The 27677-nt window shown below is 39.0% G+C and overlaps 1 protein-coding gene across 1 annotated transcript; it reads left to right on the forward strand.

The window, feature by feature from the left end:
* The first annotated feature begins 2279 nt into the window (after nucleotides 1-2279).
* LOC108672556 (monocarboxylate transporter 10) lies at nucleotides 2280-7506 on the forward strand. Its single transcript, XM_018160250.2, has 8 exons — nucleotides 2280-2438; nucleotides 2568-2800; nucleotides 3195-3346; nucleotides 3724-3966; nucleotides 4585-4809; nucleotides 6239-6382; nucleotides 6569-6794; nucleotides 7223-7506. Exons 1-8 carry the CDS (start codon nucleotides 2299-2301, stop codon nucleotides 7504-7506), a joined length of 1647 nt encoding a protein of 548 aa, XP_018015739.1. The 5' UTR covers nucleotides 2280-2298.
* The last annotated feature ends 20171 nt before the right edge of the window (nucleotides 7507-27677 follow it).

Genomic DNA, 27677 nt, shown 5'->3' on the forward strand with positions numbered 1-27677 from the left:
AATGGTATGAGGAGTGTAACCGATGATTTGCCGGAGGCTATGGTAAACTTTTTGGAAGCGGACCAGTCAGATACGCACAGTTGGAGCGCCGTCCGGTCAGCGAGGAGACGAAGATGTAGCGAAGGTGTGGTTGTCAGCGTATGAGACAATATTCAAGACAGTTATCGGGTAGACTGAGATGAGGTTGGTGAAGAGTACAGGGAAATCACGGATCCCTGGGGGACTCCTGCGTGGCCTGGCCTAAAGAGTGAGCGGGTTCTGAGGTAGAGGCTCTGAGAAAACAACTGAGAACTACCAAACATGCAGTCCGACCTCATTTCAGGATGGTAAACGTTTTTGGTCAATAAATTTGTATGCGGCATAAACTATTCAATAGTTTTTCATCAAATTAAAAACGAGTAATGAAATTTTCTAGAAATAATTTAGAAGTACATAGATTAGAGGCTTAAAATTGAAACAATGCATTTGAGCTAAGAAGCATTGGTCATGTATAATTTCTTCCAAGTTTCGTGTACAGACAGAATACGGCTGGTAAGATACATCGGGATAGTCTTCTGAACTTTACAATTGAATCGTTTTAAAGACCATTCACAATATAATTCTACTACTAATCCACGTTCTGTTTGAAACAAACTATTGATAAGGCCATATGTATATGATGATAAAAATACTTACAGGTATCAAGCCACCATGCATCGCCTACCGGCGCCAAGTCTAGTTGTTGTGGAAACTGGATTAAAACTTAGGAGTTATCACTGCACAACGGCACGTGAAAACAACACGAGCTCAAATGATACAGTGATACGTTTCTTCATCTACATCGGCCGGTGCACGATTCTTTATCGTTTTGCAGCCAACAACTGCCTACGCGGGCTTGCCCCTCCCCCACACGTCACGACGGTCACGTGACCCATTTTAGAGCCGCGATATTTCAAACTTACCTAAAAATGGGAGATCTCGGGCTGCGAAATTTCTGTAAAAAAAAGATGTATTCCAACACTGATATTTAGGCGGATTCAGGCCTAGTCATTATAGTACAATATCATTAAGCAATATTTCTTCTGGATCCTTTGTATCATTGTTGGTTTATGTTATTGCATTTTCTATTTTATAATTTCATTGTATTGTAAGGTATTTTATTTTCTATAATTTTTTTATTATTTTTTGTGTTTTTATATACATTTTTTAGATTTTCACTTCAGACTTCAGAGTGGTTAGGCACTAATTAAACCCTGTTTAGGAATTAGGACTTCATGGACCATGTACAGTGGACCAGTTTCCAGTACTCCCATTTGTCCCATAAGAATAAATAAGAAGTAAATACTTAGTAAATCTTGGGCCATGTATGTGATGGACATGTGGTAACCAAGTAAACCAACCAACCCTATTTTTTTGGAAAAGTCCTACTTTTTTCTGAAATATCTTGGTCCTAATATCATATAATTTCATTAGGTATGAAATCTTGTGGCTCTATTCTAATGTATTTCTGTTTGATTGAAGAAATTGCCATTTGTAAATTTGTAATTTAACTAGTTTTCTAATGTTTGCTGTTTATCTAGCACCATCCACCATGCTCCTGCCAAAATATCCTGCATAATGACTGAGTGAACCCAAAACGTCATGGTCGCATCAGACTGCATTATAAAATGTCGAAAAATAAACATCTAATAAAATTTTTTGTGTCAAATAAAATGAATAAATTAAATTTGTCAAATAAATATAAATGATGCATAGTCCCATATTCAGTACCGTAGCCTTTATAGTATAGACAAATGTTCTTTTTGCTGTTTCTAGAGTAAAATTGGAGATTTTGGGTAACACATGCAGTCATGCACAGGGCTCTGCAAATTAGTTTGCTGCTCATGAATGGCTTTATATTGCTGGGATATGTTAGTCATGGCTTAAAGAAATGGAATGACAGCTTGCAAATCCATAAAATCACGTCTCAAAACATCCATTTGTGGTTCAGAGAGTAGATGTATTCTTCACTAGAACTAACCTGTTTTAAGTGTTCCTGTGACTTTTTAAAATGTGCATGGAGCTGGTGGTGTCACTTGTACCTGCTCAACCAGAATTTAATAATTGACACTGTAGGTGCATTTTTGCTAGCAATCCATAGATGTTCTGTATATCTTATTACCTATTCTTATGAATAATGGCATTATTCATAAGAATAATAACATTTCCATTAAATTTATATTAAATTCTAAATAGAGTCTGGGATAAGAAGTTGAGTCACAAAAAAATAAATGTTTAAAGTATTTTTTTTCACAGAGAAATCACAAAAAATTATCCCAAATGTCAGAAGATGATGAAAAAAATTTAGGCCTTGCTGATTGCAGCAAAGAAACTCATGCTTTCATCCCTCCCTCAGCCCCTCCAATTGCTACCACTTCCATTACTATTGCAACAACCCCTACAAGCAGTTGTAAAGAAAAGTGAGTATATGATTTTTAATAAACGTGAACCTAATGACAGCTTGCCACTTGATTTATCTCCTGAGACATCAACAGAGATTCTTTGTAAAATTTATCTCAGTATTTCCCTTTTAACTTCTTCACACACAGGGGTGGTTCTGGACGGCGGCTGTCACAATGCTCTGCTGTAGCAGTTCCCATGCTGTCCATACCTCCTCAGCAAGAACCTCCCGATGGAGGTCTGCAGGCCTGGCTTGTAATGATTGCCTCATTCTTCTGCAATGGCATCCTCTTTGGTACAATAAATTCCAGTGGAGTTATATTTGCAGCTCTAAAAGATGACCTTGAAGCTAATGGAGTTGAAAACCCTGCCTCAAAAGCCTGTAAGTAAGGAAATTTTATCCCAGTTTTTTTTATGAATTCTACATTTCCCCATCTTATCTGTTTGAATTGTAAAAATTTTCAGGCATTTACATATGTCATTTCAGTACTGGTAATATATTCTCTGTTAGGCGATGCCATTCAAATTTCATTCTTGAACATTTTTGACTATTGGGGAAAATTTTTTATGAATTTTTGCAGGCTACTTGTACATTCAAGTTTAAATTAATGTTTTGTGCAATCATGGTGGTAAATAAAGACCTGTGTTTTGGAAGTTATCTTGCTACAAAATATTTGACAATTAAAATGTTTTTATTAATAATTGTAGGTTAATAATAATTCATTAATTGTTATTACTGTATATAAAATTATGCTTTGCTTATTTCATTATTCCAGCATTTTGCTTGTCGCTGACAATTGGGATGACTTTCCTGATGTCGCTGGTGTCGGGGGTGCTCACAGATAAGCTGGGTGTGCGGCTCACCACAGGCATTGGTGGTGCAATTGCTACTGCAGGGTTGTTCATTTCATCACTTGTATATCATAAGGTGCAGAGTGCAAAATTGATTTATGTGAAATTATGTTGGTGCATTCACAACTGCATGCTGTTGAGATTATATATTTTTAAAATCACTACATATGGTACTGTACCTACAGTAATTTTTTCATATAGTACCGGTACCTATTATTTGAAATTTGGTCTCTATCCTCTGTCTCTGATTCTTCACTGCATTTGAATACTTGTAGGATTTGGATGTTACTGTTAGTAAAGCCATTAGAATTTGTAATATTTTCTCGTATGCTTGGACTAAAATACTTATTGGGATTGAAGCTGTTGATTTTTACCTATCTTTGTTTCATGATTTCAATGCTGTGAAGAAATAAAAAAATTATTGACGTTTGATGATGTTGATGTCATTTCCAGATTGAGTATCTGACAATATCATATGGACTGCTGCTAGGATTTGGAGGATCTCTTGCCTATACTCCTTCCTTGGTGATCCTTGGTCACTACTTCAGAAGGCGGATGGGCATTGTGAATGGCTTTGTGACGGCAGGATCCTCTCTCTTCACAATCGTGATGCCTATGCTCTTTGAGTACATCCTTCGTCTTTATAGCCTTAAAGTGCTCTTCCAAATACTGGCTGCCATTGTATCCCTACTCATGGTGAGAGTCAATGAATGGAACTAACTTGATGCACAGTAAAATGTATATTAAATTATATAGTATGTGTGCTCTGATATGAATAGTGCCTTGGATAGTCGCTTCTCAGCAACTGGACTTACACTCGCATGTGAATTGTTTTGCAGTTTCTCAGTTTGTTGATGATATTCAACTCCAATTGCAAATTATTTTGTTCATGCAAATTTCGACTTGCTCCTAGTATTTGTTGAGTTTTTTACTTTTTTGATCTAAAACTGCAATTTTAATTTTTAGCCAATAATTTTAAAATGAAGATCTTTGACTTCAAACACAGGTACTAGGTATATCTTCTTTCTATCTAATGCTACCTACTATTTTCACCATTATTTTGATATTGTTTGGCTTTGTGAACAGATGCAGATGTTATTATTATTCATCTTCCATTTTTACTTTTCCAAATTTATTTTATACAAAGTTCTAGCATTTACTCTTGAAGATTTCTTCATATATAACACATTAAATTCTGGGGTCATCCTCAATTACTGGTCATTACCAGTTCCCTTTGGAACTTTTTAATGTTTCTAATTGGTTGTCATCAAATTTTTCTCAGTTGTGATCATTATTGTATTATTATGGCTTCAGGTGTGTGCTTTCATCTTCAAACCTCGACTAGCTGTCCGTCCTCGAGAGGGCGCTCTTCCTGGAGATGCAGGCGCTGCTGCTAGCTCGCGGACTCTCAAAAACCAGTTCAAGAAGTTTGTCTCCCAGTTCATCAATTTCGAAATTTGGAGAAACAAACGCTTTGTGATTTGGACCTTGTGCATCCCCATCGCTCTTTTTGGTTATTTTGTTCCCTATGTTCACCTGGTGAGCAAGGCTATGAAAAATATTTTGACCCCTAGTTATGTCACGTGAATAAAAAACAAAATTTCACTACAAATAATTCCGGGTTTGCATAAATTTACTCTTTTAAATTTTCTAGTTGCCTAACTTTTCTGACTACTGTAGGTTCAAATAATTTTAAAATTTCGCCAAAAGGATTTATGTTCAAAAATTTGCGGCACGTTTCTCTCAACTTTGAGCATCTTCGGGCGGATTAGGATGTGATGTGAGAGTAGAATGTTGATGTGATGGCGCTAACAAGAGACTGATTGAAGACATTGTCGGCCCTGCGAGATGAGCTCTCGTGTACAGTCGGGATGCAAACTTCTAACTATGAGGCTTCAGGGTTTGTTGGGATAAGGTTGTTTGGCTATTTAGGAATGGCTGGTTTCGTAAAGTCAAAATTACTTTCATTATTTGTAACTTGTTGAAAACTGTTGTGTGGCTTAAGATTATGGTGTTTTGTACAAGTTCATCCCGTGTAAGAGTGGGGCCATGGTTATATTCCGCGTGGGCTTTGGGTCCTCCGGAACCTAGATGCATAGTTAGTCGTTGACATTGGTCTGCTTCATTTGTACATGACATTGGTCTGCTTCTTTGGTACATGACATTGGTCTGCTTCATTGGTACATGACATTGGTCTGCTTCATTGATACATGACATTGGTCTGCTTCTTTGGTACTACATGACATTGGTCTGCTTCATTGATACATGACATTGGTCTGCTTCTTTGGTACATTGGTACATGACATTGGTCTGCTTCATTGGTACATGACATTGGTCTGCTTCATTGGTCCATGACATTGGTCTGCTTCATTGGTACATGACATTGGACTGCTTCATTGGTACATGACATTGGACTGCTTCAGTGTGGGCTGATTTGGTACTGTGTTGTTTCTTTAAGCTTGTTACTGCAGGTCACTTATAGTACATAATCAAATGAATCCGGCCGTTTCCACTCGCGCAACTGGTGTCATTTATAAGGATTTGTTTCAAGACTGCCGCGTCTGTTTCGTATGCGCATGACTGACCCGCGTACACTTTGGCGAAATTTAAAAATACGTAATTATAAGCAACAGTAGTTAGTAAGTTTAGGCAACTGGAGAAGTTTCATTACAAGAAATTTTAATTGAAACCTGAATTATTTTTAATGAAATGTGCTTGAACGAAGGGCTCCTTCCTAAATAGAAACCAAAATCTACATGATGGTTCATTGGTGTTCTCATATTTTCCTATATAATTTCTAATGCCCTTTTGAAAAAAAAACTCTTGTTGAAATTATCATCGTGATTTTTTATTATTAACTATGTATACCAATTTTTTCCTTTTTCAATTAGCTATTACTAATATTAATTACAATGTTCACTTATGAAACATGGAAACTCATTTCAAAACCTGTGGGTTTACATTATAGGTGGCGTACGCGAAGATGGTTCTTGGTGAAGACACGAAGGCGCAGGTGCTGGTGCAGTGCATCGGCGCCACGTCCGGTCTCGGTCGTCTGTTGTTCGGATACATCGCTGACAGACCGTGGGTGAACCGCATCATGCTTCAGCAGGTGCTTATCCACTTCTTTTACATGAAGATTTTCAACAAAGTTTTAACCTGTTTTGTCCCATAACGGTTAGCAAGTATCATTTTCGTAAGAAAATATATGCATAATTTTTCCTATACAAAACAATTTAGTTTCGTCTACGTTCTTAGATTCTCAGTACTTGTTTTAATGACTTTATTATTTGGGCAGATATCGTTCTTTTGCATAGGCAGCTTCACAATGCTTATGACCGCGTGGTCGAACTTCTGGTTTTTTGTGGTGCTGGCTCTGGGCATGGGTCTCTTCGATGGCTGCTTCATCTCCCTCTTGGGGCCCGTGGCCTTTGACATCGTCGGTCCAACTGGGGCACCTCAGGCCATTGGCAGTCTGCTGGCCATGTGCTCGATACCGCTCACCTTCGGTCCAGTTTTTGCTGGTACTCGTCTACCATTTTTGAGCATTCGAGGAGATGAATATTCAAATGCCACATATTGCTTACAGTAACAGGCAACATGTGCAATTCGTTTAGTGGTAATCCTTATAATTTTATTTAAGATTGCAGCATTAGTTCTCTAAAATAGATTGACTATTCGTGGAAGAAATGTACTCTTTTTATTCGAGCCTTCGGTGAAGTGACAACCAAAATACAGGAGAATATTTAATTGAGTGAACTTCAACTTACGAATGGTTCAAATCCAAACTAGTTAGAATGTTTCATAAGCAAATTCCTGAATTTTTATTTGCAGTTTTAGTGCGAGACTCGAAAAACCGACTTTAAAAATCTTGATATTTGGCGTGCCCGCTGCTCGGTAGACCTCACAATAATACTTAATACTTATTTAAAGCATTGCCTCCCCCGCGCAGGTTGGTTGCAGGACTTGACGGGCAGCTACTTCCTGCCGTTCCTGATGGCCGGTATTCCCCCCATCGTTGGGTCGCTGGCGCTCTTCACGATGCGCTGCGTGCACCCGCCGCTGACTGCGGACCAGGACTCGCCTGTACGAGAGACTTCAGGCACTCAGAACAACATAATAATGAAAGAAAATGAGAAAAAATATTTGTCTTTTTTTTCTCTTAGTGAAACTCTGGGTTTTCAAATAAGACTCAGGAATGTGGGACAATTTAAAGTAACCCAGGTTCTTACATAACATTTGGGCAGGTTGGACGATTTAAAATAGCCCTGGCTTAGACGTAGTATCCCAGGGAAGTCCTAGGATTTTCTGTGTATAGTCCTGGAGGGAGGGCGCTGTTGCAGATAAAGCTAAATAGTATGAATAGGGTTGATGTATGTCGGCATGAAGAGTGTAACCGATGATTTGCCGGGGGCTATGATCAATTTTTTGGAAGCGGACCAGTCAGATTTGCACCAGGTGAAACGCCGTCAGGTTAGCGTCGAGCCTCGCGAAGAGACGAAGATGATGAGGTTATCAGTGTATGAGGCAACATTCAAGACAGGTACGGTATCAGGCAGACTGAGATGACGTTGGTGACCTGGGGGAATCCTGCGTGGTCTGGCCTAAACAGTGAATGGGTTCCGAGGTAGATGCCGTGAGAAAACGACCGAGCTAGCGGACTATGGTGTTGATGGGGGCTGGCGGTTGCCTTGCGTTGAAGCTCGTTGTTGTTGTTGTAATTGCCCATCCTGGCAGTGGCGACTAGGGAGAACGGGTGATAGGTCAGTTTTTCCGGGCACTCGGTACCGCTGGTAGTTCTACGACCATCACTGGCTCGCTGACCCGCCAGAACCATTTTATTGCATTACACAACACCCTGGACAAGCCAGGTACTCATTTATCAACCAGAGTTGGATGAATGGCTGAGTTGACCATGAGCTGAGCTTCCCGGTAGAACTTGTCCTCAATGGGACTCGAACGCGGGCGCTGGGTGCGAGAGTCTCTCACCACTGCACCACCACAGCTCGTCACGCTTGAAGCTCGTCACGATCCGATGCGCGAGCGGTAGGAGGAAAGCGGGGAAAGTTGAGTGCCACTGTTTGAAGGATGGTTGTAGCTTCTGAGTAGTCTAGCAGCCACACAATTCAGGCTGCCTCTAACGTTTTCTTGAACTGCCTCTAACGTTTCAAATGTGAGGATCAAATTTGGCTCTCATGAGATTAGGATTGCTGGCCTTTTATTTGATTGCTTCATTTATCCGACAGAGAATGGCTACCCGCTGGCGGCAACACGGGTTCTCGAGGACGACAGGCAGGTTGGTTTGTGTGTAAATGATTCAATATTCAATGATTGTTGGATGCAGCCATTCTGATTATTTACATTCTNGATTCAATATTCAATGATTGTTGGATGCAGCGAGTCTGATTATTTACATTCTCCGCATGAATTTGTTGGCATCAGTTTCTAAAAAAAAAAAAATGACATGAGGCATAGAGGTAAATTATTTGCTTGTATTGTATTTTGCTACCGTCCACAGGACAGCGCTGTGTAGCTGCTCTCGGTTCACTCCTCGCGCCGTCGCAACGCTGTTCTGCACCTCAAAATCTCGGCGAATTTCTCATGATTTTCAGTGGACAACTCGTGGGTCTATTAGTGGCTTGTGCCTAATTTGCCGTCATCAGACCATCGTTCAATATTATTTTCTTGCATTTTGAACAGTATACTAGTAGAGAAAAAATTTGCCCTCGATGGTCTGTTTGGTTTGGCTTCATAGCTTTTCAAAAGTATAATTAATGTATGAATTAAATGTTATAGATGAACAATGAGAGTCAAAGCGAGTTACCTTGAAAAATTTTCGAGTTTTTCTTTATTTTCTAAATTTATCAAGAATTACAAAAGTGTCGGCATGATTCTGAATTGTATGCTCTTATTTTGGCTACTGAAATATCTGCAATATAAGTGCTGAAGGAATGTCCATAAGCTATGTTAAGTTCTTCCTCAGTATGGGCGTGTCGAGACTGAGTTGTTCGCAGCAAGGTCTTTAGTGCGGTTAACTGTACCTGTTTTCAGTGAGACATATCATCTGGTCATTCTTGCTTAGTTGTTAGCGATATATTTGTGGGCCAAATGTGATGAAGAATTAACTCCTATTAAGTTACAAGGAAAGATTTATCATATAAATGTTTTTTTTACTATGTTTATAACATTTTTTATTCTACTAAAGTTTAACTTTTCCACTTTGATATGGTACCTATCTCATCGAGTTTTCATATTTTTGATTTAGTTATGCTATACATTTTACTTTCTGCAATTACTGGAAAGTTCTTATCTTCGCTTCTACGTACGATTTGGGCAAGTTTTCAGTGCTCCAGAGTTGCAATTGTAACCCAGTGTTGCACCATCGGGAAGTCTGATTAGTTACCCAGTGTTGCGCCATGTTATGAATCACTCAGTGCAACATTCGGTGCACTCTATTTCTTCTGAAAAAGAAGTAAGAAAAATATGCTAGGATTTATGGAGCATTGTCGACCAGCCATATGTTACTGAATATCATTGGGAGAAAAACTAGCTCTTTAAGTTGAACATAATTATCTTCAAACTATTTAGCAACTTGTTCAGTTCACAAGTTTCATGAGGTCCGTGACGTTGGCAGGGAGTCGGCTTGAGTCAAAATAACTCGTGGATTGATATTATTTTTCTGCCTCGTCTGATTCGATGGGAGACATTGACGAAAGAGAGAATTAATCGTTATTGGGCTTGCCAAATACTTGCCAGAAATTTCAAGTTTTTGTTTGAATTATTCATCCTGAAGTGCTATTTGATATGAGTATTAAAATACTAAAACGAGAGATGAATATTTTAAAAGCGTTTTATCGCTATTAAATATTCTTTTATAATTTCTTATGTATCACGTTGAACATAGTATCAATGAAGCTATGTTGAATTGAATACGAAGCTTGCAAGTTTGCCTCACTCAGAACTCGTTCACTTGCTCGATCGTGCGTCGCTTGTATGCCCGTGTCGCCTCATGACTTTATTATTTCTCTAAATGTAATGGGATTGAAGACGCGGTCCATTGTATTGGCGGTCAATCAAATTATGATTCATGATATAATTTTGATATGATATATTCTAGCTTAAACCCTTCTATTTTATGTAAAAACTACATCGTGAAAGTTAGAAAAAATATAAATGTTAACAGGTATTTCTACTTGAAGAGTTGTTGCAAGGTATTGCATGCCGCTAACAGACTTCTTCCAAGACGTAAAACTTGATACTGTTATCCTCAAATAGTTGTGTTCTCTTGAAAACAATTGATGCATGACTATGGATATTATATGATAAAATGTGCAGAGTTTGGTTGTTAGCAGGTAGTTCTATTCATTCCTTGCTGTTACTGCCATTATCCATGAGTCGTAAAGTCGTTTTAGTTTTTTCATCTTACTCTAACATTTTACCATTAAATGTTTGCTTTGCAAGGTTATTGAGAAAGAATGTATTTAATTTCAAATTTTTCTGTGTATTGTTGCGAAACTCGGTGTGCTATTGATGCATTTGCTCACGCAGAGTTTGTATGAAGGTAGCAAAGCAAGATGGCACAAATCACCGCGGGCTAGCAAGGCTCGCTGCGAGCAAGTTGGCTCCCCGCACCCCCAGCCAACGCGCGGTTCGTCTTTCCGCTATGCGCTTCCTTGTCTCTGAGATCGGTTGTAGCTTGGGGTTGCGCTTTAAGTTGAGGATTTTTTGATGTTTTCATTATAATTCCGTTTGCTTGCGGTAACCGATACAAGACAATTAATTTTTAGTTATTATCTCTGCAGCTTTGCGGTGGTTTCCTGTTCGTGTGCAGCTATGTTACAGCTGGCATCAACTAAGGCGTTTAGTGTTAGCAACACCAGATATTATTCTATGTCATTTCTTCATTTTTGAATAGACTGCACCATATATCATTCTTTGTCATTTCATCATTCTTCAATAGACTGTGCCTGACATCATTATTTCTCGCTCTCTTTTTTAGAATAAATACACCACGATGTGTGACCAGGCTCGTATTTCTAATAACTGATTTGAAGAATATTAAACAAGGAGACTTTCCATAAGAACGCATCCATCTGAGACGAAAATTACGATGGGTTTTTGTCCTACTTCATCTAAGTTAAGGGTTTGAATGCGTCTCATCGCTTCGCTATGCTTATCGCGCACCTGGTCGTGCTGAGAGATGCATTCTAGTGGCCACCACTGCCTAATACCAATAATACTATCACCTTCCCGTACAAAAACCCACTTCAAAATAGTGTAGCTTATGAAGTCACGTGTTTAGAGCCATATTCGCCGAAGTCTGCAGCCACTGCTCAAATCGGTCTTTATGTATTTGCAACCATTTTGGATTTGAGAATCTTTCGATAACTGAGGCCTTCCGTCTCTTTGGTGATGTTCATCTTGACTTGCGAGATAGCTAAGTAGCTGAAGCGCTAGTATACATTTGATACATTTGGCCACTAAACTAACTAACTAACTTATGTATTTGCAAGCCAAGCATAGTCCTATTGTCACATTTTCTCCAGCTTTTCACCCAAATAAACGTAGCCGGACCTGACCTAACCTCATTGGCTGCAGGCCGGTGGAGGTTAGATGTGGAGGTAGGCGATGCTGGGGGTGCTCATCCATGAAGAATATGCTACCTAAAGCAGTGGTTGTGCACTTACCGGGCCTATAGCTATGGCTTTGAGCCGTTACGGAACTAGTGTTGCACGAGGTGTTTCTGACGGGGTCTGCGACTTCTTAGCTCTGGGGCTGAGTAAAACTGTGCATGTTTAGACTGAGCGTTGACTCCAGGGCTAGTTTAAGAGATAAATTTTTGGCCAACGTCGGCTCACCCATGCTGAGTAACAGGTTGAGCACGAATCTAATTTCTCCTTCAAACAACTGAGACTTTTTCCGCCATGATCTTCTATGATCAAACTTTTAATCCTTATTTCTACGATATTTTTCTCCGTAGCGACAATAATAAATCGTTTTTATTGCAAATACTCGTGAATAATTTTATTCGCTTGATGTCCGCCCTGATATATCAGGTTATTTATCACTTCTGTGTGGCTACTGGTGATAATTTCAATCCTTTATGACGGTTGATAATTGAAATTTTTTGTTGGTGATTTGTCGTTAAAAGCTCTCCAAGCTGGGGCGTCGTATATTATTACTTTAACCCTCTACCGCCTGACATGAGGAACCGGAGCAATATTGTCACGCGCCTACTTCCCAAAAAGGATGCCTGTACGCTGCTAGTGAGCGCAAAATGACTTGCACTGATGGTTGCCGCCAAGTACGACAACTTTAAAATGTTCTCTGTGGCGTACAAACGTCCTCAGGTTGCTACACTCAATATTTTACGTTTAACTAAAGTTGACAGTTATATTCACGGAGAGTGACATACGTCGGTAGAGGGTTAATTTGGACCTCAGTCGTCACTGATCTTGTTGCTCGCTGTAATGAACAAGTGTCTGCTATCGTCGTAGATCCTTCGATGAGGAGGAAGTTCGGACTCCTGTCTCGAATAAATGTTGTTAGCCCGACGACTACCTCCTGAAAGAACGAGTTACNATCTATGGACTTCAAGGTTTGGCTGCTGAAGGTTACATTTTCGTTCGGAAAACATATCCATTTCATTTACGATCTTGAGCTCGATAAAAGCCAGGAAAACCAGCAAGGATCTTATATTTTCTTGATAAATTTGCAGATTTGAGACGTGAAAGCTCGAGTTGACTGTTAGCACCTGCGTTCACCGAGCGCTACTTAGACGTTCTTAGGGAGCAATGAAAATCTTGAAATTATTTTATGAATCTTAATGACTTGAAGAATCTTTTTCCTCTTGAATATCCTCGAGTATTTGATGACTGGTCATAAGCCAGTATTTGTGAAGGGAGTTTGTTCTGCTATTTTTAAAAAAAAATTTTTCTCATTAGCTTGACTGCATATTTTTTCTGCTTTTATTAAAGAGTTGCTTAACAATCGTTGCTTTTTGTTACTGAATGCAAGTTTACGCATTTTGGCTTTGCTACTTATTTTTCGTTGTGTATTTTCGAATTAATGTATTTTTCTTTTTATCTACTCGAATCTACTTTCTTGTGTTACTAGCGGTAGTTTCTGTAATCTACTTTTTACTCACGAATTTAATCCTGGTTACGCAGTAAGAACGAAAAAAATTGATTTTAATTCTTTTCTGTTTTTAAGATAAATAATACGCCCTAAATTGGATCTAGTACACTTAAATATCTTTTTAAAATGTTCATACCTAACGCTGACTTGGATGGCGTTCCGCTGTCATCAGTCCTCATGTGCACTGACCATCCTGCTACTTCGGTACATTATTGTTAGATTCGGATTAATATTCTTCACAAATTACGCATGCAATTTATGACATTACATACCTATGCATGTTTTGAAATTCTCAGGTTGAACATGCACTCACAGGCTCTGCATGCATATTTTGCCCTTCTCACAAGTTATGCATGTACGGCCTAACATTTTCACAAGGTATAAAAGCATGTGCTAACAGTCTCACACGTTATGCATGCACGGTCTAACATTTTCATAAGCTATAAATGCATGTGCTAACATTCTCAATGGTTTCATATGCACGTTCTAATATCTCACTGGTTCCATATGCACGTTCTAACATTCTCACTAGTTTCGATCCAAATTTTTACATTCTTACTGGTTCCGTATGAACATTCTAAAATTTTCACAGGGTACGTATGCATGTTTCAACATTCTCACGCGTTATGTATGCATGTTACTGCTAATGAAACCGCCAGTCTCAGCGCGAAAAGGATTGCCGAGCACTCCTCAATACTCTCTTCTCGATCTCAGTTGCTGTGTGTGCATAGCAGTTTCATTTATTCCAAAACCTTCTCTCATGAAATCAATATTTTTCTATCTATATATTGCATGTTAGAACGTTAAGTGCTGCATACGTTAGCCAGAGAGTTGTAACGCTGGCAAGTCTAACAATTGTTTAACGGTCGAGCGACTGTGAGGAAATTCCGACTATCTCATTAAAAGAATTAAATTTGGTCGTAGCGGCAGTGATTCTACGCCTCCCAGCGATTGCTTGTGGTGGATAACTCATTTGATTCCGCATTAACTGCGCTCTCTTCATTTTTTTGATGCATCTAAAGTAATTACCGCTACTGAACCACATATTTGTTTCCAGTTAATTTATTATGAAGCGTCGGTAGCAGACAACTCCTCGCTTGTTCTTGAGTATACTAGAACTTAACATGCATGTGGTATGATATATAATTGTTTTAAGTAATATTTTCTTTTTGCTCAAGTCAAGTCACTTTGTATAACGTGTTTATTTGGCTATTTGTGCTATCTTTTACGTAGGCAGCAAGACGTGTTATGAAGTTTTACTCCTAAATTTGCATACTGATGCCTGATTTTCCCTGTCCAACTTCAAAGTTCGACCCGTCCGCACAGCAACGGATCTTGAACCATCATCTGAACTAACGTTAAACGTTAGTACAGGCGTTCAAAACTTTTCACTGACATTCTGAAACCTAGGCTTCCGCACTAAGCGCAATTGTTATTCATCATATGTCACGATTATTCTATCATACATTCTTAAAATTAATAATTATTTAAAGCTTATCGCCTGGCACTAGCTCTAATTTACACTGCATTGTAGATGAAATTTTAAATTTAAAATTAAAGTGTTTATTTTATATCGATTGCTTGCTGCCATTCTCTTGTTTCTCATCGCTGCAACTAAATTATTATCGTGCCATTAAAATACTTGTTTTGTGCGTCTCGATTCATATTCAAGTGCTGATAAATGGTCGCCCACAATATTTTAAATTACAGAGCTTTGCCCAAGTGTTGACTAAAGACGCCGCGGCCTATTGATGTCTTGCGATATGAACTATTGCGTATCACGACTACGTATCGCCGTACGCAGACGTTCATGCGATGCGTTATTACGTTGTTCGCTGTATATCCGTAGCTTTGTGTTTCTTTGTGTTCAATAATGGTTTTAAATTTTAAAAACCAAAGGAGTTTACTGGTGTGAGATTGACTTGGATTGTATATGACTTACATCTGTCTGCTGCATACGGTTTTTCTTTAATTAAACCCTATTATGAGATATTTACGCAAGTGGTCCTTCAGAATTTCATTGACCGGACTGCAAAGCGAATACTCGAGTTGTTGGATTCATGATGAACGCATGAATGATGCAGAAATTATTTAAGTTATTTTGCCATTCTTAACTCGCTGCCTGCTGTTGATATTATCAGTGACGTTGCTGTAGAGCCTTGCCTGTTAGGCTCATCGGCTCATTTGTATGGCGACTCAGACTTGACGTATTGTCTGTTGCTTGCTAAGTGAGCTCAATATATTCATGGAATCACATTACTGCATGGAAATATATCTTACTTTCACACCTGCTTTCATTTAATTCCTTTGTTTTTTTAGTTGTATATCGCTCAAGAAGGCTTGTTGCAAAAATATTGCCTGTAAGCTGATATTGCCTGTAAGCTGATCGTACCTTGAGCGGTACGAGCATGAAGCCAGGAACCTCGCTCGAAAAAGCCTTCTCACGATGACTGTTATACGTAAAAGAATGAATGGATCATAAGTTCTATATCAACAGATGTATTGACATAAAAATAACACCTTGGCGATTTCGTACAAAAATTTCACAACTTGTTGCGTTTTTCGAGCCGTCAACTCGCGGCTCCCGTCTTTATGATAACGATTCGGCCACTTTGTGCTTGTAATGTCATTATGATATTAATTTAATTATCAAAATTTTCTCCAATAACAATTATAAAAAAAGTTCTACCTCAAAAGAAAAATAATTTGTTAGTATTGGATTCTGTCTCCGGTGATGTTTAATTTGAAAATATTTCCTCATAATTGGAATGACATTATTACACCGTCAATAACGAATTGTACCAAATAGAATTTGAAGACGTAAGAGAGTGGTAAATTTAAAAATTTAAATTCACGGTTTAGATAGATTTTCTGTAACTGCTTTCACGCCGTGTATTTGTGAAGACGGTTTGCGTGCAATTTTGCTGCATTTAAAAAACTTTGGGAATGGTTACTCTTAATTGATTATTTCGCATTAACGAGATTTGTTCTATGAGCAATTAGTTCCCATTAATATAGCAGTTTTCGTTGAACTAGTAGAAATTAGTGGCCAATGGACGTCGATTTTTTGAAGGTTAGAACAAATCTGGTTTGTGAAATTTTGGTATGGGCCAAAGTCGTGAGATTTATGTAAATCGAGAGGCAAAGCAGCTTCCAGAAAGGCGCACGGAAGGATTGAAGCAAAGAAGAGGGTTGATAAACAGCTAGTTAAATTTCAATTAAGAGTATTCTGCACATAGGAGGAAATTAAATATATAGCTACTTTGAAATCTGTACTTTGAGATGAATCGTAAATGTAGCCATACACATGCGGAACTTCAACACTCATTGGTTGATATCCGGGTGTTGATCTGGGGAACAACTTCCTATCTATTATATTATCTGTTATCAAAGAACGCTTTGATAATTCATCGAAAACATAGTACTTCCTTGCCAACATTCCAGATAATACTCATTCCTTGACTGCTCTATATATAAATATATAATAATAATAGCGGTTTCAGCGTTTATTAGGCCGTAGGCCTGTCGCCGATTCTTAACATCGCAGAACATTCGCAGCATTTTGCGGTCTCGAACTCGCAACTCACTGCTACAATTCTGCTGAGTTAACCGCCCGGCCTCCTCGCAGATTCTGACCAGAAACTGGCGCACAGAGCTGGGATCGAACCCGCGCCTCTCTGCGCCAATCCTGGTATTCTGAACTTTAACTACTTGGCCACCCTGCCACTATAGCTACTAATGGTTTTTGTTACTTCATGTTTTAACATTCAACTCGACGGGTGACAAGAGGCACAACAGATTTAAGTCACACCCTTCGGTTTTCAGGGTTGGGATGATATTCTGAGCACCGATTATCTGGAGGGTTTGCATCACTTCATGATGAGGTCAATGATTGCAGAGGATATCGCCACCATCTACGTCCATTTATTAGACTCGATAGAAAAGACAGTGGCTAGGAGATGTAGTGACTCAAATTATTTATCGCACTGTCTTTCCCGGCCAATATCGTAATTAATTTTATTAGACCTTGAAATTCATTGATCATAAATCTCTATAACTAAATGTAATTTAATTCTCTTGAACTCGATTGCTTATTTCGTATTTCATCAATTTCACTATTAAATAATGGGAAAGATATTCAGTCATTAAATGTTGCCAATTCTCGAGCACGAATTACACTCGTGTAATTTCTGAATAAACAAAATTCAGTAAATGACGAAATTATTTTTATGTTTAAATCGCGCCATCGAATATTATGAATTTTGTTTAGAATGCCCATGCAGTGAGGGCAACATTAGACAATCACGCTTTAGCGTCATTTTCGGTCTGCCGCCATGGAGTTAACATCTGCTGGGGTAAGCTGCTAATTTCTCCGCTTGAATTCTATTAATAATAATAAATAATAATAGCGGTTTCAGCGTTTAGTAGGCCGTAGGCCTGTCGCCGATTCTTAACGTCGCAGAACATTTACAGTATTATTGCGGTCTCGAACTCGCAACTCGCTGCTACAATTCTGCTGTGCTTAACCGCCCGGCCTCCGCCGATTCTGACCAGAAACTGGCGCACAGAGCTGGGAATCTCGAGCACGAATTACACTCGTGTAATTTCTGAATAAACAAAATTCAGTAAATGACGAAATTATTTTTATGTTTAAATCGCGCCATCGAATATTATGAATTTTGTTTAGAATGCCCATGCAGTGAGGGCAACATTAGACAATCACGCTTTAGCGTCATTTTCGGTCTGCCGCCATGGAGTTAACATCTGCTGGGGTAAGCTGCTAATTTCTCCGCTTGAATTCTATTAATAATAATGAATAATAATAGCGGTTTCAGCGTTTAGTAGGCCGTAGGCCTGTCGCCGATTCTTAACGTCGCAGAACATTTACAGTATTATTGCGGTCTCGAACTCGCAACTCACTGCTACAATTATTCTGCTGTGCTTAACCGCCCGGCCTCCGCCGATTCTGACCAGAAACTGGCGCACAGAGCTGGGATCGAACCCGCGACTCTCTGCGCCAATCATGGTACTCTGAACTTTAACCACTGGGCCACCCAGCCCAGTTTTTTTATTCTTGTAATGTAACAAAATATTTCAGTGCAACTGTCATAACTGAGTTACTATTGTAATTATATTTTCTATATTCTTTTTATATTTTTTTCCATTGTGTTCATGTCATGTCTAACGACCAACAATCCTTGAAGGTGTTGGTCGGCGTCTTCGTTTTTCAACCCCAATAAACTCACTGAGCTTCACAGTCTTTACGCTAACCCACATAATACGTGTCCAACTAATTAAATAGAGAAGAGGGACGGCCGCTGTGAAATCTAACTCAAAATCCCAACAACCGTTAGAAAAACCGCCTTCCACAGAGACTATCCCAAGATTTGCTGAATTTCGACTATATTTTATAGTTTTCTCAACGCTCTCAAAACATCTCGTCGTTTTTTTGCGCATTAACTTTCTTCGAGAAATTAAGATAAAACTGGAGGGAAGAAGAAAGGTTAGATCTTTTGGGGTATAAAATTATGAAAATCAACAATACTTCAAATACATGATCGGATTTTTCGTAAGTTGAGCTGCGACAATTAACATCTCAAACATCTCGTCGTTTTTTGCGCATTAACTTTCTTCGAGAAATTAAGATAAAACTGGAGGGAAGTAGAAAGGTTAGATCTTTTGGGGGTATAAAATTACGAAAATCAACAATACTTCAAATACACGATCGGATTTTTCGTAAGTTGAGCTGCGACAATTAACATAACATAGTGATCTCGGCGCTGCAGTGTAGGCCTGATGTGGCCTGTCGCCGATTCTTTTCCTTTTCGTGCCTTGTTCACAGAAGATCTAAAATCGTGTCATTTGACCGGATCTTTTCACGACTGACGAAAGTTTGAAATAGCTACTCGACTTCCACCGGGTTCGATATGGTGCTAGGCATTTCAAATCTGAAATTCTGCATCTAGGAACTCGTTTGAGCGTCTGATTAGTCCAAGAAGTTTGTTGGAAGTGTTAACTTGCGTTTCAACATGCTTAGAAAATTTCAGCTCCTTGTCGACATAAACTCCGAGATCTTTTTCCACACTGGACTTTTCAATCATTATTCTCTCGTTGCAACCATGTCTTCTCATACTGTAATCTTGCTGTTCATTGTTCTTCCCGCGGTGAAGTTGCGAGATTGCGCCAGTAGACGAGATCATTTACAGTCTATAGAGAAATTTGAAATCAATCACGGCAGAGTCGATCTCACTTGAAAATTGGCGCCGTTTTTATCTAAGACCGAAAGTCAAACTGCAGTCGCGCAGCAGCGCCCCGCTATAGCCGGAAAGACCACTTTCGGCGCGCGCCGTTATTAGGGCAGCCAAGTGGCGTTAATTTGCCATCATTTGCTGCGGCATTTCGACTGCATGCGAGTACCGAATCAGTACCGATTTATCAGTTAACACGGTTAGTGCAATACTATGGCACTCGGCAGTTGTTAGCTACAGACGTGTCTTTAACATGTTCGCTTGCAGTAAAAATAATAGTAATTGCATTTAATCGAATTTATATTTCATCGTGTTGCTTTCTTAACATTTAAAAGTTTAAATTCAATAAATTATTTGAAATTTGCAAGAAATATTCCGGGTGAGGAGATCATTAACTAGATTTATAGCTACGCGCTTTTGACCCATTTTCTTTCTAATTAGCGGCCTTAAATTAGCCAGATTTAACAAGAAAATAACTATGTTGGCAGCCCTGTTATCATATGACAATGGGGTGCTTGTCGCATCTTTGAGCGGTACGAGGATGAAGCCAGGAACCTCGCTCGAAAAAGCCTTCTCATGATGGCGGTTATACGTAAAAGAATGATTGGATCATAAGTTCTATATCATTGTTATCTCTCTTTAGTATGGTAAGTTCTGCAACCTCTTGCATCGTTGGGCATTTAATCGTTGACGCATTTCGTCACCACAACATTTCACCCGTTATCGTGAAACTGAGCTTCCCTACTTTCCTTTCCTTTTCAGACTTGTGTAAACTGTAAAGACTTTTTGAGAGATCGAATAGATTAATTATTGGTACGAATGCAAGCTGACGAACAGGATTGACGTGCCACATCTCGTAAGTTTAATGTCTTTGTTGACTATACATTATTATTTGTACAACTGCGTATATATTCTAGTTTGTTGCTGTTCTAAACTTCGATGTCACTCGTAACACTAGCGTCAAGGTATCGATCAGATTAAGGTTCCATAAAATTGTTTGATCTCAAATATACCACTCGTGTCATTTAGGTATTTATTCATTCAGATTTAAAATTCGCATAATTGTTTGCAGATTTACGGTTGAAACTTCCGGCAGTAAACACTGAAGATACAAGATTGTTCATTTTTGCTGTCCTTGGGTTATCGTTCCTTGGCTGATATGAGATTTCATTGCTTCGCGTTCACTCCGAGACAGTTTGTTAAACTAAGTGCCAATACACCTCGGACACGCTACAAACGTTATATTGAAGCGTTATGTATTTTTATGTGTTTATTCTGGAAATAAGAATCAACGTCTCCCACACCTAAGAATTTTAATCGCGAACACCGCGACAGGAGTTATCGTTATTGCAATGCACTATGCTACGGGCGTAAAGTGTGGAAAGAACACGGCAGCACGGAACAGGCTTCATGGGAACCAATATAATGAACACGCTACAAGAACGAAAGCTAATGGAGCATAACTTATAAAACGTGCTTCTTCATCGTGGCTAGTCATTAAGCATACAGGAATCTTGATATGCTACAGTTATAATATCGTACAGTATTTATTTTCTGGTTAATAATTGTGTCTCAAAATCTCACCAATATATTTCAATACTTCATTAATGAAACGCAAACATATTGAATTGATATATTAGAATAATAGCATTTTACCCAACTACGTTAAAGCAAGTACCACATCTGTTAAATACTATTAGACGAAGATATACTTGAAGGCGTCAAAAGATTAAATCTCTATTACCGAACATCATTAATTGGCTAAGACGAAAACTTAATTGAAAAAAATTGGCCATGCCAAAGACCTTCATGCATCAAGATAAAAAGGTAAACGAGAAAATACCTGCAACATTCAAAACGACTGCATAATGGATGAATGTAATGAAGTGTTGCTTCAAATTTCCCACTACTGTATGTCAGACTACGAAGTTTAAGTAGGACCGACTCTGACGTCGGTGTTAAATTGATTATAGCCGTCAGATACTATGCCGATCCCGACTTGCGTCCTGGTTCCTCTTATAGGATTTTGACTCAGACGCCAGGGTAAGTTGCTGCTTTGGTGGTGAAATTTAGATTGGAATACTTGATGGAATATCGTGATTTTTGTGTATATAACGACTTGTCATGCGTAGATATTTACTTTGTTTTCTGTTGTAGGATCGTGCGTTATTCACGGATCTCAATGCTCTAGCTCTCTCCTCGCATTTTGCTCTCATCGCACTTTAACTTCCGCATTTAACTTGTTAGTTCGTTTCATATGCCGCACCTCTGTAAATCATTAGTGTTATTTGTTTACATTTATTTGCCGTTTATCTTAAATAAATTTAAGTAAATTTGTTCCAGTAACTATCAGCTCCGTCCAAGCTCTTGCTGATAAAACCAATAGGGAAGTTGCATTTAATTTCCGGTCATTGGTGGACGTGACAATTAGACCATCCGAACTTTTAAGGTGACGCGATTAATTAGCTATTATTCAAGATTAGTTCGTCAAAATGAATGTAGCTATTTCATCGCTTCTTTTATTCGCTCTCGGATTCGTCGGACGTCTTGCTTGTAAATTTCAATATCTCGAACGAGGACGTCAACACCTTGATGGACGACTCAAGTCTTTCTTCTCTGGCCTTCAGGTCGGCATGACGCTCCTGTTCGGCTTGAAACACTCCCTTGACAGTGTTAAATATTTGTGACTCACGTTGCCTGTACTCGCGCGCACTAATCTTGTTCAAAGATCTTTTTCTTGCCTCTTTCTCTTCAGGGCTCATGTTATTATAAACACTTTTGAGTAGCCTTGATCGTTGTTTCTGTTTCTTTGAACTCGTGGCTGGTTGATTGGGTTCAATAGAAAGATTGTCCGATGGCAAAGAGTAGAGAATGGAGGGAGATGTGAAAGGAAAGTCATTTGTTGAAGCCCCAGCTGCCTCGTTGGGGTCAGAAAAGCTAGTCATTTTTTCGTGGGCTGTAGGAAAACTGATCCCAGGTGACCCAAATGGATTCATTTCAGATGCTTGCGGCATCACGTCTCTGTTATGCATCCAACTTGCGTGTGGTTGCTGTGAAAGATCATCATTTCCTCTGAAGCATTCACTTTCAGTTGAATAACCGACGTTGCAGCGAGGAGGGAAACTAGTTTCGCTTGCGTTAGCTTCAGTCAAAAGCCCGTACTGATCTGTATGCTGAGGGAACAGCGATGCTTCTCCCTGAACGTAAGACTGCGCCTCGCCGTACATCGATTGAGGCAACATTGGGGCGATGGATGCTGAGGGGATGGCGATCTCTTGAGGTATCCACGATACGTCGTCATGACAAGCTCCTGGAAGCGAATGCATTGTATCTCCGGTCCTTTTCTTAGCTCCTGTTAACTTGTTTCTTAGAAGCTTTGGAGCCTGAAGGCTTTGAGGCTTTACCTTTCCTGCCCGTGGCCAACATCATTTGATGAGGCTCTCCAGCAGGAGTGGACCACTTCATGGCACTAGTGTACGACTGCATTTCATCTGTGTCAAATCCAGGAGCTCCCAAAAAGTTCGGTGGTACGATTTGGTCGGGTGGAAAATCGCTATGGAGATAACTGGTAGGTTCTCCTATCATCGGAATTGAAGGTTCCCTTGGTAAAGTGGAATGCCTTGAGCCGTCTTGGAATGGTTGATGAGGTCGACTTTCCGGGTTGTATCTAGACGAAGCCCCCATCAAGACGTGTGGTGCCTGTGAAAAATTGATCAGGCTTTCAAACTCAACGCTCTTTGTTTTCCCGAAAAGAACAAGGCTTAAAATACCCGAAGATTTCTTTATCATTAAAGCTTGAATTGTTTCGGGGGAAAAATCACATTGCTTAAGATTGTCATGGAACTGCGGTAGGTGACTTACGTGATCATAGGTTTGTTGTAGTGAGTGATATTCGTCCCAGCCACCCCATGCCTGAACCCCATGGGTCGGCCCCGTGCCATAGGTTTGTTGTAGTGAGTGATGTTCCTCCAAGCCGCCCCTTGCCTGAACCCCATGGGACCCATGGGGCGGCCCCGTGCCATAGGTTTGTTGTAGTGAGTGATGTTCCTCCAAGCCGCCCCTTGCCTGAACCAAATCAGGAACGGAAATTGCATTTGGTTGGCCTTCAGGATGCATGTATCGTTGCATGTCAAAGCTGTCTGAACCGACGATTGGATACACAGGAGCATCTACAAGGTCGGATGGTAGGTCTTCTTCTTCTCTGAATGGGTCCATGATGCAATTTATTATTGATGGTCTCCCTAGAAAATCGAATAGAATCTAAAAGAAGCGGATCAGAAACTACTGAATAGTATGGTTGGTTCAGATAATGTTTAATGTCAGATATTATTATTTATTATTATTTTCAAACGCAAATCTTCATTAATATCTAATAGCCTGCTTAGATGGCCCTGATGCAAACCCGAATAACACTGTGCCTCGTTCCACAAGTTGCCGCGTCTTATACTCGTTGCTGCCTTGGAACGTTTGGGCTTAGGCGGTTCCCGACGAGGAAGCCGGCAGAGGATGTGTCTCGACGTTATTGGGTCCGCATGTATATTACAACATTCACGTAATGATCGAGGAAGGTGTCACCTATATTTAGATATAGTTTGTTGTGACATGAATTCGTTTGAAATTAGATATAGTAACCGATTTATCCGGAGGTATTATTATAAATGAAGCGAAGCCGAAGGGCATACTAATGCATCGCTCGGTGGTAAATGTGCGGCTGATGCAAATAAAACATATTTTTTTGCTACTGACGTCTATATAAAACCCCAAGCAAATATCAGTATGGTATGTTAAGTAAAGCCGCGTCGAATGCGAATGCATTGAGAGTAGCTCCATGTACGGATCCCAGTTGCACAATGTCCACCCTAGATGAAGCCTATTTAGCGTAACCAACCTATTTTATTTAGCGTAATTTTATTTAGCATAAACAGCCTATTTTAGCGTAACCAGTCACAGGAAGATTCCAGTGTTGATAAAAGTAGAGGGATGAATGAAGAAGCGGGCACGAGTCAGCGTCAAAGACATTCCCTGCAATTCACTCATCAACGATCTTGTCACCTGGGAAATAAGAAGTAATCACCTAGCCATGGTGAATTACTGCTTTTAAGTTCCCTGATAAAAGATATTCTGTAATATTGTTTAGATTTCCAGAATTATTTATTTGTGATTTTTGCTTCAACGTAGTGTCCATAGTTTTGAGTATTAAGAAACGTCTACCCGAAAATATAAGAAATTAAGTTTTGTTTGTTTTTCATTTCATTTGTTGAGAGAACTTTAACATATCGGCAGCAAAAAACCGCAATGAAAAAGCTGTGATACATTTTTTTGTGAGGCCGTTTTGAACTTTTACAATATGAACATTTTGTAACCATTACTTATAAAGATTTCTTCAATTATATATGTATTTATAGATCATTATTGGCGTAAATTACAATGTTTTTGCTCTCGTTTTAAAGGTGTGAACGAGTAGTGTTCAATACTGCAAATATCATGACTGGACATGAAATACTTTTTGCGTAAGGCCGTTTTTAACTTTTATAAATTGCCATTTTGAATGATTAAATATATCAGAAAAATCACATTTATGGCTTATTAATCGCTTCAAACTGGACAAGAATATGTTTTAAAATGCTTGATTGCACCCTTAATACATATGATTGGCAATGTTAAAGCTTGGGCTGCAGTATCAAGAAATTTTTTAACAATCTCTTCTTTTTTTAGTCAATTTTACTTAAAAGTCTCCTCTGGACAATTAAACTTTCCAAAAATCGTCATCCTAAAAATCCATCTCCTTTGATTTTTAAGCTACAGCGTTGAGAGACATATCATTCGATTCGCAAAGACCATATCCTCTAGAAGCATTTATTCTGATTTGTACATGGTTTGGATTATACATTGAAAAGCTAGGGGAGGATATGAGGGCAAGATAGAAAAAGTCATACACAAATTAGAATAAATCTAAAAAATATAACTCAGTACTCACTGCAGTGAGTGACAGAGAGCGCATTTTCTCGTCGACGAAAACGTGAAGTCACGGACGGACAGACAGACACGATAAGCTGTTGTGATCAGGAAGTTGCCTGCTGCTCCACAGATAACAATATTGCTTGTTTGTTAATATGATGGCGGATAGAAATTTTTTACTAAACGTTCAGTTACCGCAGAGGAAATTTATAGGAGTAGAAAGCTGGGAGCAATTTTATACTCTAACAGATGAAAAAAATGAAAATATATAAGCCTAATAATCTTCAACATACCTGTTTGAAGATGAATAGAAATATCACTTTGACTAGCAAGCTTTTGAGACTGAGAAATATCACTTTAGCTAGCAAGCTTTAATGATTTGTGAATTAACATGCAATTTCGGACAGATTGGTGTGCAATGCGTCTATCACTGTAGTTTGTGTACAGAAAAATGTGCCGAAAGTCACTTTACATCGACGAAATCAGACGATAAATGGACACTTAAATTTATTGTTTCATCATTCGGATGACCACCTATGTGTTCCAGGGTAAACGTAACCCGCCATTGAATATGAGGATAAGTTTAAAAATAAAAATAACAGACTAGACGAAGCAATGCAGGGGCATATGTTCAGTATTAAAATGCCTAGCAAATTACGGACCAGGCTATAAGTCCAGCAGCTATCTCAATCAATCGTCAGTTTTGGAAAGATCGGGTTCATAAGGCCGGATCCCTTGTGGAATCAAGTCACGAAAAGTACAAGAATCGGCAACAGGCCATGGGCTTATTTCTTCAGTGCCGACACTTCTATTCTATTCTATAAGAACTGTTCCCTTATTGGGACGCTCCGTCCCCATCCAACGGCTGTGTCAGAGGACTGAGCTGAGAACGCGTTGGGCGGAACCTCAGCACATATCCTTCCATGATTTTCCACATTTCGTTATTCAATGACTCCTTTATGTTGTTTGCAAAGTTACTGAATATATCTGTCACTTTCCGCCTCTAGTGTATTGCAAACCAAAATTTATCGACACGCGCATGAGCTTTTTTTAGGTTTGTTATTTGGTTTTAAATTGAATAGTTTTCAAACTATATGATGCACTGCGCCTGTGGAATTTTATCCACCTTCCATGAGATGCATTCTGAATCTGCATTCATTTGTAATAGAGGCTCTGGCTGTGTTGCTCATTCTTTTACTCTCTCGCTCCTGCACAGGTAGCATGTTGACGTAAACACCTGGCAAGGGTGAAAAACTTCTTTTTAAGATTTTAATTATTTGTGGTAACGGGCAAAATCCGAAATTTCTGCCGGTTTATTGGTGGAAATATCGGGAGTGTTTAGTGGCATTTCTTAGCTGGAGAAACACTAGTCGTTGTGTTTGCAAAAAAATGGATTTTCCTGATAAAAATAATAGATGTGCTGTTGAATCCCGGAGTTATTTCCCGTAGAATTTATTCAGCGTTTCAAAGAATTTCTTCGATGAAGGAATTCTTGAATTCTGGAAGATATCCAGCGCCTTGAAGTCTGATCTGTTGGAATAGAAAAATATCGGTTTATCGTAAAATCTAAAATTATTTATTTCCCGGTTACGTAATGTAATAGCATTCGATTAATTTTAAGTTGTATATTATTAGTTTTCATACGCGTGCGATTAACGACCAGAGAATAAATTGATTTAAATTATCAAAAAGTCGGACAATTCTTCAGATGACGTTGGTAGATCGAAAGGCATATATCGAGAAGTAGTTTTAGTTTATTAACGACGTTTCGAATGTAACAAACATTCATTTTCAATTTACAAAGAGCATTAAATATTGAAATTCTGGTGGAAATAAGTACATAATATATGTAAATAGGATACTAAGGTGAAATTTTGAATCGAAAATCACTCTGAAAATCATTTCAAAGTTCAGCCAAATCCGGTAGTTAAGAAAGAGGTAGCAGGCGTCCAATTCGTAGAGACGAATTGGACACTTTGGATCAACAACCAAGACACCGAGACGCTGTCTCATTAGCTACCTCCAACCCGGAGGGCAAGGGAACCACACGCGACAATCTCACAA

The sequence above is a fragment of the Hyalella azteca genome, unplaced genomic scaffold (genome assembly GCF_000764305.2).
Source record: "Hyalella azteca isolate HAZT.00-mixed unplaced genomic scaffold, Hazt_2.0.2 contig8649, whole genome shotgun sequence".
NCBI lineage: Eukaryota > Metazoa > Arthropoda > Malacostraca > Amphipoda > Hyalellidae > Hyalella > Hyalella azteca.

What these genes read in the sequence shown, in the direction of transcription:
- LOC108672556 (XM_018160250.2), top strand. Translation starts at nt 2,299, where the DNA reads ATGTCAGAAGATGATGAAAAAAATTTAGGCCTTGCTGATTGCAGCAAA. An exon ending in ACAAGCAGTTGTAAAGAAAA is followed by an intron (nt 2,439 to 2,567) that starts GTGAGTATATGA and finishes CTTCACACACAG; the next exon opens with GGGTGGTTCTGGACGGCGGC. An exon ending in CTTCGGTCCAGTTTTTGCTG is followed by an intron (nt 6,795 to 7,222) that starts GTACTCGTCTAC and finishes TCCCCCGCGCAG; the next exon opens with GTTGGTTGCAGGACTTGACG.